General features: G+C 42.6%; 1 protein-coding gene across 1 annotated transcript; it reads left to right on the top strand.

Annotated features, from left to right (window-relative positions):
- The first annotated feature begins 3,376 nt into the window (after positions 1-3,376).
- On the top strand, positions 3,377-13,273 carry MRPL39 (mitochondrial ribosomal protein L39). Its single transcript, XM_027902118.1, has 11 exons — positions 3,377-3,461; positions 4,718-4,924; positions 5,157-5,296; positions 5,956-6,055; positions 7,340-7,407; positions 8,629-8,741; positions 9,548-9,613; positions 10,590-10,743; positions 11,718-11,765; positions 13,076-13,120; positions 13,172-13,273. Exons 1-11 carry the CDS (start codon positions 3,407-3,409, stop codon positions 13,214-13,216), a joined length of 1,041 nt encoding a protein of 346 aa, XP_027757919.1. The 5' UTR covers positions 3,377-3,406; the 3' UTR covers positions 13,217-13,273.
- The last annotated feature ends 2,483 nt before the right edge of the window (positions 13,274-15,756 follow it).

Raw genomic sequence — 15,756 nt, 5'->3', positions numbered from 1 at the left:
TATCTCTTCAGTGACCTTGTGTTCGGGGCCTAGTACAATGCTACTACTCTTGTCTACCTAGAGGGTGAGAAGTGAGAAACAGCCCAGAATGGCAAAGGAGGAGCAGGAATTTTTAAGCCAGTGTTACCTTTGAAGCAATCTGAAGTGAGCTCAGAGCTGGCTTTGGGACCCTGAGGGTGATAAACCGTCACAGTTTGTCACTTATGCACTCCTTTCGAGCCACATACCATGGCATAAGAGCAATTACAGGGTTCCTGTTACCTCAGAGAGCAATCTCTCATTTTCTAACCATTATGAAATAACAGCCAGGGGTTCCCTGAAAGTCAAAGGGCTTTATGAAGATGGACACCTTGTAATTATTCTTGGACAGTTCTGTTACCCATCTCTTCTTTGTACCACAAATGTGTGCAGTGTTGCGACACGCCAAAAGCCACTGGACTTCAGTGAAACCCTTCCCAGAGTACTTGGCAGTTGGCAGGCATTTCTCTTTGGGCACAGAGGGATCAACAGCTGGTGAATCACAGCAGGTCTGTACATCTCAGGCAGCTGAGAGTAACCCCCATCTGCTCTCAGCTCAGACCACGGGGTTTGAGTGCACCCAGGATTTTTTAGCCTCTCTCTGTCGTCTTCAGTGCGTTACAAGTCCCAGATGATTTTTTTTATCTGCATTGTGCTTCCAGAGAAACATCAAATGAGTAAAGGAAGGAGCACATATTACCATAATTTTTCTGATGATCCATCTGAATAAAAAGTTCCAAATACTTGTACAAAAGAAAGTTTAGAGATTAGAAAGTGGCAATTTAAAACAGAGAAACATGTAATAAAGTGTGCAGTATCAAATAGGATTTTATTCCTGTCATTTGAGGCTCCCTCAGAGTGACAGAACAGGGTTTGTTTCTGTCTTTCATTCTCAGAACATTTTGCATGTATCTCCTCATAAAATAAACGTGTTCTTTTTATACCCTACATTGTTAACCTCGTTTTGCTTGTAGTTTTTAAAAAATGATTATGTGATGTTATCATTGACCACAAATGATTCCTCGAGCCACAGAACAAAAAGTTAAGAGAAGAAACGCTGTAGCTGAGCTGTAATGACACAAATAGCAACAGCATCGTTATGTTTTCAATAACTTGTATTTAACTTGTTTTAACAAATGAGGAAGCAGGATGACTGACTTGCTGAAATTCTTAATCCATCAAATAATGTATTGAAGGGCACAAATAGCTACTCTACTTGCATACCTGGTATTCGGGATGAGAGTCCAGGTGAACCAGGAAGCCAAGCCAGGGGGAGCCAGCTGCCCCACTGCTCCACGGATCTGTTTCCGCAGTGGAAAATTCTCTTTTTTCCAACTGAGGAGTGGGATGAAGATCACCATTAGCTAAATTGTAAAGCATCAAAATGAATTCTTTTATTTCACAAATTTTAATAAGTTTTAATCCAAACCATGGTTTTCCTACATGGGCAGCAGCTAGGTTCGATCTTTTGGGGAGGAGGGACAGCTAGGAGGTGTGAGAGGTTGACCCTGGCTGGATGCCAGGTGCCCATCAAGCCATTCCATCCCTTCCCTTCTCAATTTGCCAGTGGAGAGAAAACACAATGAAAGACTTGTGAGTTGAAAGATCACTCAGCATCAATTACCATCACAGGCAAACCAGACTCAGCTCAGGAAAATTCATTTAATTTATGGACAATCAAATTTAAGTAGAGTAGTGAGAAACAACCCCAAATCTTAAAAACACCTTCCCCCCACCCCTTGCTTCCTCCTGGGCTCAACTCCACTCTCACATTTTCTAGTTCCTCCTCCCTCCCAGTAGCAGAGGGAGATGGGGAATGTGGGCTGTGGTCAGTTCTTCACACCTTATCTCTGCTGCTGCTTCCCCCTTGCAGGGAGGACTCCTCACTCCCTGCTCCAGCTGGGCAGGGGAGCCTCTGCTCCAGCACCTGAGCACCTCCTCCTGCTCTGTCTGCACTGACCTTGGTGCCTGCAGGGCTGTTCCTCTCACACATTCTTACTCCTCTCTTATCTCGCTGTAGCTGCTGCCATACAGTAATTTTTTTACCTCCTTGGTGCTGCCACCATCCGGCCTTGGCCAGCAGTGGGTATGCCTTGGATCCAGCTGGCACTGGCTCTGTTGGACACAGGGGAAGCTTCTGGCACCTTCTCACACAAAAATATAGGAGGGGGTCTCCCCTGTAACCCCCTTCTGCCAAAGCCTGGCCACACGAGCCCAGTGCAGGTGGTCAGTATTGGCAAGGGGGGGCTGGCAGCGAGGGGCAGGAGTTATGTGGTTTTGGGATGACATTCCTGCCCAGGGTAATGCACAGAATTGCATCCCAGGGCAGTGGTCACAGCACTCATGTGAGCAATCACAGAGCTCATGGAGCATTTAGACAGCACTCTCAGAATCAGAATGAGTCAGGTTGGAAGGGACCAGAGCAGGTCATCTGGTCCAACCTCCCTGCTCAAGCAGGGTCACCCCAGAGCACACAGCACAGGATTGCATCCAGATGGTTCTGGAATATCTCCAGTGAGGGAGACTCCACACCCTCCCTGGGCAAACATGCTGTGATTCCTCTAAGGCACATGATGGGATTCTTGGGGATCTCCTGTGCGGGCCAGGACTTGGACTCTGATAACAGAGTCATAGAATGGCCTGGGTTGGAAGGGACCTTAAAGACCATATTTTTCCAACCCCTTGCCATGGACAGGGACACCTTTCACTAGACCAGGTTACTTAGAGCCTCAACAAACCTGGCTTCGAACACTTCCAGTGATGGGGCAGCCAAAACTTCCCCGAGCAATCTGTTCCAGTGCCTCACCACCCTCACAGGGAAGAATTTCTTCCTAATATCAAATCTAAATCCATTCTTAGTTTGAACCCATTCCCCCTTGTGCTGTCTCTACAGGCTCTTGTAAAAAGTTTCCCCCCTCTTTCTTGTAGGTTGCCTTCAGGTAGTGGAAGGCCACAATGAGGTCACCCCAAAGCCTTCTCTTCTCCAGGCTAAACAATCCCAGTTCTCTCAGGTGGGGTCTCACCAGAGCAGAGCAGAGGGGCAGAATCCCCTCCCTCCCCTGCTGCCCACACTGCTCTGGATGCAGCCCAGGACACGGGGGGTTTCTGGGCTCCCAGTGCACATGGCTGGGTCATGTCCAGCCTCTCAAGCACCAGGATGAGAAAATCATCCTCCGATGATCCCGGTGAGTCCCCTCCGAACCAGGATGTATTTCACGGCTGTTTTACCCCGGGCCCTCCGCAGGGAGCGGTGACAGCGGAGCGGCAGCTCCCGCCGCCTGCCGGCCGCGGGCGGGGCGGGCACGGAACGGGGCGGGCACGGAACGGGGCGGGCGAGGCCGCTGTTTCCGAACGAGCCCGGGGGAAGCGGCACCGCGGCGGCGACAACATGGCGGGGCCCTGGGCCGGCCGCGGGCTGCGGGCCGGGAGCCGCAACGGGAGACGTGAGTGCCAGAGGGAGCCGGAGGGGAGAACCGGGAGTGCAGGGGGGAGCTGGGGCGGGAGCCTGGAGTGCAGGGCTGGGCCGGGCTCGGGCTCAGGCTCAGGCTCGTCCTGCGGCGGTGACTTAAAGGGGCTGAGGAGGCCGTAGGAGAGAATGGCTGTCTGAGAGAAGGACCTTTGCGGCCGGGAACGACGTTAACGTTATCACAGAATGTTGGAGATCATTCAGTCCAACCCCCTTCCCGAGGCAGGGTCATTTAGAGCAGGTGACACAGGAACGCGTCCACGTAGGCTTGGAATGTCTCCAGAGGGGGAGACACCCCGCCCTCCCTGGGTAGGTCCAGTGCTCTGCCACCCTCACTCTAAAGAAGTTCTTCCTCGTGTTGGGATGGACCTTCTTGTGTTTTAGTTTGTGGCTATTGCTCCTCGTCCTGTCGCTGGGCACCACTAAGACGAGTCTGGCAGCATCTCCTTGGCACCACCTTTGAGATACGTATTTGCATTAACGAGGCCCCCTCTCAGTTTTCTCCAGACTAAACAGGCCCAGCTCCCACAGTTTCTCCTCATGAGAGAGATACTCGAGACATCATCTCTGTGGCCCTTTTTGCCCCTCAGAGTCCTGTACTGTAGCGTCGTGCAGGTGCTGCAGGGACGGAGCGTGGTCACTCACTGGAGCTGCTGAAGTGCCCACCCTGTGCAGGCTGAGACAGACATGTGGGTGATTGGCAGCACAGTCTTCCTTTTCCCCCGTTTTTAGAAAACAACAGCTTATAAACAGGCTTTGAAAACTCAGAATGGGTCACACAGAATAGATCATGTCGGAAGGGACCACAGTAGATATCTGGTCCAACCTTCCTGCTCAAGCAGGATCTGTTACTCAGGATTGTGTCCAGACAGTTATGGAATACAGTGAGGGAGACTCCACACCCTCTTTGGGGGGTCTGTTCCAGTGCTCAGTCACTGCACCATAAAGTTCTTCCTCATGTCCAGGTGGGCATCATTTCCTGCCTGTTGTCTCTTGTCCCACTGCTTGGCATCATAGAGCAGAGCCTGCTCCATGCCCTGACCCCTCCCTGTAGACACTGACAGACACTGGTGGGATCCCCTCTCAGTCATCTCTTCTCCACGCTGAACAGGCCCAGCTCCCTCAGCCTTTCCTCATGAGACAGATGCTCCAGTCTCCGAGTTGTCCTTATTACTCTCCACTGGGTTGCTTCCTCCAGGATTGTTGCTCATGCCGGGTCTCTCCTTTGCCCAGGGTTCTTCTCCACACCAGCCGTGCCTCGGCTGGCGCCCGAGGAGATGGTTCGGATGCGCAACGAGCTCTTCACGAAAGAGAAGGAGAGGCAGTTGTCTCTCCACCCACGGATTGAGAAAATCGAGGTGAAATACACCGGGAAGTCGCACCCTGGCACTGTGTTTGTCATGAACAAGGCTCTGTCTACGCCCTACAACTGTGCCATGCGTAAGTGGGTGAGCTCCTGAGCTGACACCGTGCCCCTCGTGGTGAATGTTGTGCTGCCAGCTGAACTAGAGACTGAGTTGGTTTTTGGAGGATCTGTTAACAGCTCAACTTCCCAAGTCATTTACAAAAGTGAAACTTGCAGTTTGTTGTTACAAATGCAGGGGTTCTGAACCGATCCTGAGAAATATGGTTAATAACTGTGTAATACTTACTTTTTTTTTACTTTCTTTAGATTTAAGTGAGTGGCATTGCAAGAAATCAGTTTTGGCTCTTGTGGATGGAGAAGTCTGGGATATGTACAGACCCTTGACCAAATCATGTGAAATTCAGTTCCTTACCTTCAAAGATGAAGATCCAGAGGAAGTAAACAAGGTAAGTCACTATGTTATTCCATTGTAGGTGGCCCTGGTTGTCTGTCTCTTATCTCATAGCAGATGTCCCTGATTATGACCACGTGATGCTGTGTGCCCCCTTCAGTTACGTGTCTGCCTGCTTTCTTGAACTTCGTTGTCATGAAAGTTCAGATATTTTTAATGGCTGGTTGGTGCATCATTAGGTTGTCATTAAACCAGTGTGTGGGCTATGTGATGTGCTGGCATGCCTTTCAACCTATATTGTTGCATTATTCCATGATTTCGGACTTACCTCCAGGGAAACATCTGGATTGCATTCTAAGTGCAGTTTTGTTTTGATTCGATTCTGTCTGGAGAATCATCTCTAAGCAGAAGTTTAAATACTAAAGAAAGTAATCACAGAATTATAGAATGGTTTGGGTTGGAAGGTACCTTAAAGATCATCCAGTTCTAATCCCCTGCCGTGGGCAGGGACACTTTTCACTAGACCAGGTTGCTTCAAGCCCCATCCAGCCTGGCCTTGGACATTGCCAGGGATGGAATGCTTGGGTAGACAGTTACGTCTGTGCATCATTCAGTTAAATGATGGTATTCTTTTGAGATAATTAGCTGATATTCAGCTGCTGTGGCTTGTTAGCTTCTAGGTAATAAATCCATATTTTGAAATTCCCTTTGCAGGCATACTGGCGTTCCTGTGCCATGATCATGGCGTGTGTGCTGAAGCGGGCGTTCAAGGACGAGTACTCAGTGAGCCTCGTGAAAGCTCCAGAAGTGCCAGGTGATAGAAGTGCTCTGTGTTCATTGTCTTTTGCTGCTTCTTACGTGAGTGTTTAATAACCAAAGTTACCAATAAATCAGAGGCTCCTTTCCCAATGATTGATGGTACTTCTCATTGGTGTGTGTGTTACGTGCTGTTGCTCTTGCCTTTAATTTATAGAAATCACACTAAAACCAGTTTTATTATCAATGTACAGAAAATTAGTCCACGTGGCCACTGGGTCTCAGACCACTTAGGATTTCATAGCTGAAGTGAGTACCTCAACCTCTGTTTTGTGAAGTGACACGAGTAGGGTCTCTAGATACGATGTGATGTGTTTCTGTGAAATTTGCTCTAATGACTGCATAACCTTGTGAGCACTTAAATTAATAAAAATAGCGAAGTCTGCACCAAATTGGAAGATTATTGAAGTACAAACAGGGTTAGCAACAATGTCTGCTCATCTCTGACCTGATTTAAGATTTAGGAAGGCGAGAAAGCGCACAAGAGAAGAGGTTGTTTCAATAACAAAGCCTGCATGGTTATGCATTTGATATGTAAGAAGGTTGACTGCTGGTCCTTACAGGTGGAATCCTGTAACTGATTCTCTTTTTAACAATTTGACCGTTTGTCTTGATTGGTCAGCACAGGTGGATATTTCAGTTGTGCCAGGAGTTAGAATAATCTTGGCTATACTGAGCTGTATTGTAGTACTGAATGTGTAGAAATAGCGTGAGCTTACTGGGTTCAAAGGTTTGATTTCTAAATGGCAGTAACTGAATATGTATGCATAAAGAGTGTTGTAACAACTACCACAGAAATTTGTGTTGCCTTTATCAGAGATTTGTGCCATGCCTGTGTCATGGTAAAACATTTTACTTCAGCTCTAATATTGTCTGATTTCTATACGCAGTAAATTTCTCTTTATAAGTTAATAGTTCAAATTTAGCATATGATACTTGCAAAGGAAAAATGTGAAGTATTTTCAAAGTGAGTGTTTTTGTGTGTGTTTTTTTTCCCCAGTGTTAGATGCAGTTTTGTTAAGCAGTATATTTTTTCTCCTCTTTAATGGGGTTTCTATTTTACTGACTCATTTCAAATTACTCTCTCATTCAGTGAAATTAAAATTATACAGGTTTATTCTGCCTTATAATTGTATAATCACAGCTGAAAATTTTATTTTATGATTAACTTCTTGAGATAACTGTTTTTCTTCTCAATCCTTTTACTATAAGAATATAAGGTGACAGTGAAATACATACTTTGTTACAAACATGAGTATTTTTGTTTGGATTGGAATTGCAGTGATCTCTGGAGCTTTCTGTTATGATGTACTTTTGGACAATAGACTGAATGAATGGAGACCAACAAATGTAAGCACTTCTCTTGCCTGGAAAGTTGTATACCTTGTGTCCTTGTCCAGTGGTTGTTTTTTAATGGGGAAGAGGGAGTGTATCTACACATCAGGAGTTCTCTTTGGGAGTTGATCTCTGCATTTATAATGCACTGGCTGTGTTGCAGGGTGCTCTCAGAGTTCCTTTCAGATGAAACTAAACCTTGGGCTGTCCTCCAGATGCTTACAGGTTTTAGGTCTGTGGGGTTCTAGAGTAGGTTCTAGTCTGAAATAAATTCCAGAAACAGTTGATGTAGCTGTTGGGACCTCTGTGCCATCTCTGTTACCGTGCAGATCTGTCCGTCCTCAACCTCTCCTGCCTGGTGATGGGGATGCAACCCCAGTCTTTGTGTGAGTAGAGCCCTCCAAAAGTGAAAATGTGTGTAGGATGTGTATTTTCAGCTGGCAGTTTTACAGCAGAATCAGTTTGTTGTTGAACAAGAACTATGAGCACGTTCAACTGAAGCTGCCATTAATAGCTTGCTTATATTTCATGCCCTGCAGCAAATCTGATAATCTGAACCCTCTAAATCTCAGAGCTCTTTGGGATTACAAGTGTTTTACTTGTCTGGTGCCCGTTCTTGTTCTTGTGCCCAAACACCAGCAGAGGTGTGTGTGGCTAACAAAGCAATATTGATACTATGCAGAATTTTTCTTCAACATGATCTTGTAGCTGAAGTAACTTAACTAAAAATATTTTCTACATTACATTATAAATGTAATTTCTCTTTGTAACAATCTATTTATTTATCAATAAATCTTGAGTTCTGCAGAACTTCAGATTCTGGACCAAGGTGACCAATTTCTATTTATTAAATATTCATTAATAATAAATATAATAAAAAAATATTTTCCCTTTGAGTCGATCCAAAGAGAGGACATTTACAAGTGACATCACCACTCTGGGAAACAAGATATACAGATGAATATTTAACAGTAGCAAGACTGTGTGTATATATATCATGTAGGGAAAACCTGAGAAGTTTAATTAATATATGTTGTTTCCAATGGACAAATGCCTATTGGTTTGATTGGACATTGCATCAGTCCATTTAAACAGTGATGATCTGTAACAATATGTATTTAGGATTTGTAGTAGATGATGTTTGTTGTTTTGACTAAAATGTAGTGTTTGCTGTGCTTTATCCATTCACCACAGCTGAGAAACAGTGGTTACAGTTTCATATGCCCTGTTTTTTAGGAAAACTTCCGTTCTCTTACAAGAGATGCCAAAAAGCTAATCTATCAAGACCTGCCCTTTGAAACACTGTTTGTTGAAGCAAAAGTAGCACGTGAAATGTTTCTGCATAACAGGCAAGTGTGTGAAGTTGCTTTTCGTTCAAAAAGGCAATTAGAAATCAATTCAAATCTCTGCTTGCTTTTGTAAATCTAAAATAAGATGTGACAGGTGAAGCAGGAAGTTACTTTTCCCAATGCTCCGAATCAGCCTGTCTTCATTCTTTTTGTCACACTAACTTATTTAATTTTTAATGTTCTCTCCAGAGCCCAACACCAGGCACCTTTACTGGATGTAGTTTTGTGACAAACTGAAAGGCTGTAAGACTGCTTTTGTTCACCAGTTGAGCTTCAAGATTTCTCTACTATCAAATTGAAGCTCTCATGGTTAACCTTGGCATGGTAGTTTCTCAGCCTTTGCTGAAAGGGTTTCATATTTAAAGAAAAGTAGGTTTCTCATGTCTTGGTATCTTCAAATGAAGATTTGGTGAAATGCAGGTTTTGAGCTCAGCAGGGCAGAAATGGCTAAAATGCTCTGGTCTGTGCTACAAAAATGTCTTGTTCAAAACACTCTATGCTAAAAAAAAACACTTCAGCAATGTTTTGGGAAAAAAAAATCTTCAATCCACAGCTTTTTGGCAGTTGGAGAGATGTAGGGGGAGAAATGATAAATAATTTATAATTTTGTGGACTGGAATGGACTGTTTCAGTAGGAAGGGACCTACAACAATGTGTGTTGTCATTAGGAATTTAAACCTATCTCAAAGCTCACATAAATGCAAACATTTTTTCAGGATCCCCTTATATTGGTTTCTGAAGTATTCTCATAAGAACTGGGTGCTAAAGGTGAGGATTTTTTAAAATAATTTTTTTGTCTTATTCAGATACAAAATGGAGATGATAGAACGAAAAGCTTCGCAGAATATGGAAGGAATTGTAATGTTACACAGGTGAGCAAAACTGAACTCACATTCTGTAATGACTGACTGAAAGATTTCATCACATTGCAAGTACTCTCTGCAAATGAGAAGAGCAAGTGACTTATGATGGTTTAAATTTACGAATCACTTGTGTTTGTTGCTGCTCTGTAGTCTGTCTAGGGTTGTTTGAGCTGGTTTGTTTTTTTTTCTAATAACCATTATTTTGTGATACTATGTGATACTACATTTCCATTTCTTGTTATGTTAAAGGTAGTAATTGCCAGAGCAGTCTTACTGCTTTCAATGCTTTTACATGAAATCTAAATAAACCTCTAGAGCTTTGCAGATTAATTAACATGCAAGCCAAATACTTGTTTGAAAACAAGAGTTAGCATTGTATGGTGCATTTTTCTTCTTAAGTTTTCAAGATCTTCCTAACTGGCAAACTACTGCCTTGTAGTGGTAGAGGTGAGAATGGAACAGCCTCCTGGGATACGTGAAGTTTTTAGGCTGGAGTCAGGAAGCTTGTATTGCATCTCAGGCAATTAAAAGAGTTTCTCTCTAGCTTAGGCTAGTGTAGCATATTCATTTTTCTAGATGTCAAAATAGTTATCTGAAAGGTCTTGGAAAAAAAAACACCTGTGCAGGTTGTAAACACTGTACTGTGGAAAATGAGTGATCTTGGAGACAAATCTTTTTCTGGTGAGTGACAGAATTATCCCAGTTTTAGAGCCAAAATGGCATCAAAGATTTGTTAAACCAAGGATCCTTTCATAGACTTGAAGTTTAAATTTCCTAATTTCATTTAAGGAAATAGTGTGACCTGTAGTTTTTGTTCAGGAAACCTAAAAATGCTGAATGAAGATTTGTTTAGATTTGGTTTGATATTTGTGTGGATTTTCTTTTTGTTGATTGGAATTGACTAATCAAAAATAAAACCTAATCTGCTTGTACTTTTCTCTGAATATGTTTGACTTAAGTGGTTGGTTTTTTTTTCTCCCATCAGGTTTGGTGACTTTGTAGATGTTACTGAAGGCCCTCATATTCCAAGGACAAGTTTCTGTTTCCAATATGAGATAACAGCAGCCCATAATCTTCAGAGTGACCAATCTGAATTGATAAGGAGGTTCCAGGGTGTGTCACTGCCAGTCCATTTGAGGGTAATTATTTTGTGCAGGTTTTCCTTCTTTAAATTAGGGCATTTTGCTTACATTTTTGATCTTTATTATGTGCTGTCCTGGCAGCTGAACATAATTCAGAGATGAGAACAGGAGAAAAGGAAGGTCCATGATGAGGACCATGTTGGATATTTGGGGGTTGTTTTCCTGGAATTGTTGTGGTTGTGGAATCAGAGCTAGAAAAGTTTGCATCAAAGGACCCTTGATGTTATTTTTCAGTACTGAAAGTGTTGTATTGGTTTTGCAATTTCTGTATAGATAGTTCATTCACCTTCATGAAAGACCAGAACTTGGAATTTATACTCATAATGCAGGATATAATTGAAAATCTTCCAAGACACCAAAGTAAAACTTAACAACAATGACAGAAGATATCCTTATGCTAATCAGTCTTAAAAAAAGGCTTTACTGAACTGTAGGTAGAGGAGAAAGTCTTTCTCACCATTCCTATTGACTTAGAAAATTTTGACGTGTGGTGTAGCACATGTTCTATTTTCTCAGTTGGGGAAGTTTTCAAGGGTTTCTCATCTCAGCTCATCTCTGTGTTCCCTTCCTCACCATAATTCTCATTTTTGCCCATTAACCCCCCAAGGATTCCAAACAGTCAGTGAATGAATCATGGAAGCATAGAGTGGTTTGGGTTGGAAGGGACCTTAAAGAGCATCTCGTTGCACCCCCTCTAAGCTGAGCAGGGACACCTTCCTCTAGATCAGGTTGCTCAGAGCCCATCCAGCCTGGCCTTGTACACTTCCAGGAACAGAGCATGTGATGGGCAGACATTTATTCAAGTCCCCCAAAGGAATACGGGCAAATCAGACCCTGAAATTGCTATCTGTAGCATCTGAGCTAGGCACTATTATGGCTTTGTGCCATCATTTCTGTACATTTGTCAGAGTCTACTCTACCATAAGGTTATTTTTTACCTCACTAACATCATTTAATGACATGTCACACAGGCTCACCACTCCGTGTGGCCCAGACTGCTAGAAAGATCGAAGAGGCTGGTAAGTGTCATTAGCGATGAAGTGCAGCTTAGCAAATACCAAGGTATGCCAGGGTAGAGAATTTGAATGATTAGAGGTGGGTATTGTATTCAAGAGTTTATTTTTTTGGAATTGAAATATTCACAGGTGAAGAAAAATCAGAAATCTAACTGCTTGTGTAGTAGAGGATCAGATAGTATTGTTTGTGGAGTCTGGTTATTAAAATACATTGTGCCATTTAAAAAAAACCCTGTACACTATCCAATTGATATAATTGGTAGAATTAAAAGAAGTGGGGCAAACTGTGTCAGACTGTACATCCATGGCTCAGAAGCTGTCTGCTTCTAAGAATCCCACATGTTTTTTATAGAAATATTTTAAGCTGTTGTTAATTATCACCTTATATCATCTTATGTCACCTTAATCTTGGTATTAAGTGTATTTAATATTTGAAATTATTTTTTCCTGTTTCAGTCATGAATGTGGGAATATTTACACTTACCTAGGTTTTAGCTAACAACTTTTCTGCCACAGGTTTGAGAGAGCAGATGCTAACATGTTTCTTATGAATAAATACAGGGATAAAATCTAATACCACTGGTTAAATCACAGAATGGACTGGGTTGGAAGAGACCTTTAAGATCATTTAGTTCCAACCCCTGCCATGGGCATGGACACCTTCCACTATATCGAGTTGCTCAGAGCTCCATCCAACCTGTCCTTGAACCTAGGTGGAAGTTAGTGGAGATAAAAGGGAATGCTCTTTCAATAAACCGCATAAATCACTACTTCAGGCATTTTTTCCTGTTTAAAAGCTACATGGCAAATAAGTTTCTTGCAAACACTCTTCTGTTAAAGAACCAACGTTTCAAAGTTGAAATGTACTTACCCATGAGAAGCTTTACAATGTTTCAATAAATGCAAAAGGCAAATTTTAAGGATAAATGGAACTATAAAATGCCATAAGCTACATCTAACCAGAGACTCGCTATCAAGGCGTGTTTAAACGTAGGAAATCTTTGTAAGAATTAGACAACAGATGCTTTGGAGCCTTCAGATCAATCATCTTACTTATTTATGGTGGGAGAGAAAAAGAAGTGCTGTATGTCTGCTGCAGCTTGTTAGCCAAGGATGTGTTCTGAGCCTACCCTACAGTATTTTCTATGAACTTAGTTTGAATATTCTTGTCCTTCAGGTTGTTTAATTTTGGAGAAAATAATTGTCTTTGTAAGCTATGCTTTCTTGTTACACTGACAATATGGGGGGATTTTCAGTATCAAGGAGAACTAAATATTTTTTTAAAAAGTAACAGAATTTATATGTTTCTGCAGGTCACTGAAGAAAAATACGTGGAAGCAGCGGCAGAACATCTTGAGGCAAAAGATAGAACCGAAGGAAAAACTGTATCAGCGGCAGAACATCTTGAGGCAAAAGATGGAACTGAAGAAGGAAAAACTGTATCATTAAATTAACTTGAACCTCTAAATGTACATAATAAAATGTGTATTTTTACATGACTCATATAAAAATGTCTTGGGTAATTAATTTGAATTCTGTGGACCTAAATCATGGATAGGTGTAAAAGACAGGAATTTATGAGACATCTCAGTCCACTTCAAAGACTTCACTAAAAGAAAAAGAGTAGAGAGGAGAAAAGGTAGTGTTTTATTTGCAATACTTGATCTTGCAAGTTGCCCCTCTCCTCACCTTGATGACAGCGGTTGTATTTATCTGTGTGTTGTTGCGTACTGAAACAGAAAGTTGAGACAAACAGTATCTTAAAAAGATACCCTTAAAAGGCTCCAAAATAGTATTATTTTACTAATCTTGGTTTCCTGTCAGAATTGAATTAGATACTCTATTGTGTTTCAGGTTGCAAAGTCTCCGTTCAGTAGAGAACTGTGTAATTGCCACTGCTTGAGTGTAGCTGTTACTCTCTGCTGCACGAGTGCAGTTAAAGATCATTTTCCAGAACATAAGAGGAATGTAGTTCATTACCTGCATCCCCAGTGTAGTAAGATTTATTATTCCTTTTCTTCCTTTGATATTTAAATGTGGTGACTTCAATTAAATTTCCCAAGGGGTTTTGTTAGATGATGTTTTCTGACATTTTGTATTTTTGTCCCCGAGTCATTAGAACTGTTTTCATTATACCAGAGGAGATTTTTATTACTTTTTGAAGTGCAAATATTTTCTATGAATTTTATCCCAGTTACTATTTTTACCATTAACTGCATCACTTGCTTTCTAATTGAATTGACAGTACCGTTTTGTGAGAGCAGGGTAACAATTCAGTAAAATACATGTAGGTAAGGAAGTCTGACCTACTGTAGTCAAACTAAATAACCAGCGAATGCAGAATGTTTCAGAGCATGGAAGAAATGCAAGAGGTGATAGTAGCTTTTGGTGAAATTGCAGAAATCTGCATAAGGTATGTGTTAAAATGTGTTTGCTGCTACGTGTTAAATTCAGCACTTCCTTACTTCTTTCAAGTACAGCCCATGTCTTCTCAGAGTACTTGAAAAAGTTGGGGGTTTTTTTGTCCTCTTGATTAGTGTTGCAGAGGACTTTCTGTAATGGTTATCAGATGCTTAATTTTTTAAATGAGATCCTTGATTCAAGGTTTACCTTAAAAGTACACACATGCATTTGCACATTCTGTATATTTTCATTAAATCTAACCTGCCACAGTATACTTTGGCTTTGAACCTGTTGCTCTGGTGCTGCTGAAAAAGCAGGCCTTGATTCTTGTCTTGGGAAACACAAATATGTGCTGTTTGTGTTTTCTTTTTAATGCAGTACCTGCTGTCTCTGATGAACCCCAGCCTGTAGTGAAGTTTTGCCAGTGGCATCCAACTCAGGAGGTCTGTTTTGAATCCTAAGCCAGTTATATTACAACCCACAGTCTTCTGATGTCTACTCTCAGTTCAGAATTCCTCCTGGATTCTACCACCTGCAGAGAAGGGTGAGAATGCTGCTTCCCCTTAGGAAATTTTGTAACCTTTGCTGGAATTTCAGAGCTCTTTGGGTTTGTTTTTTTTTTTTTTTTTTTGGAGGGGGAGAAAACTTGGCCTTTGTAGTGTTTTAAGTTTTAAAAGGCATACAGCTGGGCTGAGAAGTCTGGAGAGGGAATTTCCCTTTCCTGACCTTTACTGGGTTAGGACAAGCGGATGTGGAACTGGCAGGAAGGGGAATTTGCAGCAGAACCTGGGGAACCTGCCGAGCTCCGGCCACTGGGTGGGAGCATCAGCCTGGGGAGGAGAAGGAGAGGCACCACATGGGTGAATCCCAGTGGAAGGGGCTTTTATGAGTACAGAACTACAGTACTGAAAATGCTGCTGAGGTCTGCCAGCTGATGAGGTCTGAAGCAGACCCTTTCCCAGAGATCTGTACATAAGAAGGTGGAAGCTTAAACTTCTGCAGAACTTGGTCCTAACTTGCATTCTGTTGTCTCCAGAAGGCAGGTCTTCCTTAAAGAGAGATGGAAGTGGAGGATGCCTTTGAAAAGCACTAGGATTCTCACAGAGGACAGTAGCAGTTAAGAGAACTGTGTAATAGAAGGTAGTGTCCACTTCTTTCTCACCACAGCACTTTTTGAACTAGGAATGCAGATTCAAGTCCCTGTTCTGCCAGACAGGGATTTAGAGCCACATGTGCGGGGGGAAACATCTGTGTTTTTTTGGGGGGATGGATTATAAGGTACTTTGAGTACTCTCTACGTGATCTGTATGAAGTGATGGCACTGCTAGAAAACAGTCCTGAACATTTCTTGGGTGAGTGTGAGAGCAAATGGAAGCACTGCTCAGTGCCAGAGCAGCCACAGAGCAGCAGGGAGATCCCAACCCTGAGTTCAGGGCCGTTTCTCTATTTTACCATTGATTGTTGGTGAGTAAAATGCTGATCTTGTCTGCCAAGGGGACTGTTGCAGCAGCTGGGTTAGAGTAATGCTTCCTTTCTCTTTTTGCCTTCAAGTTTTCTGAACTTCTGCTGAAGTGTGGGGTGTGTACCAGCC

Source organism: Empidonax traillii, unplaced genomic scaffold, assembly GCF_003031625.1.
Source record: "Empidonax traillii isolate 1590-97213 ecotype Southwest subspecies unplaced genomic scaffold, ASM303162v1 scaffold843:size495593, whole genome shotgun sequence".
NCBI classification, from domain to species: domain Eukaryota; kingdom Metazoa; phylum Chordata; class Aves; order Passeriformes; family Tyrannidae; genus Empidonax; species Empidonax traillii.
The sequence above is the reverse complement of the archived record's forward strand: the minus strand, read 5'-3'. Positions and strand labels throughout refer to the sequence as shown.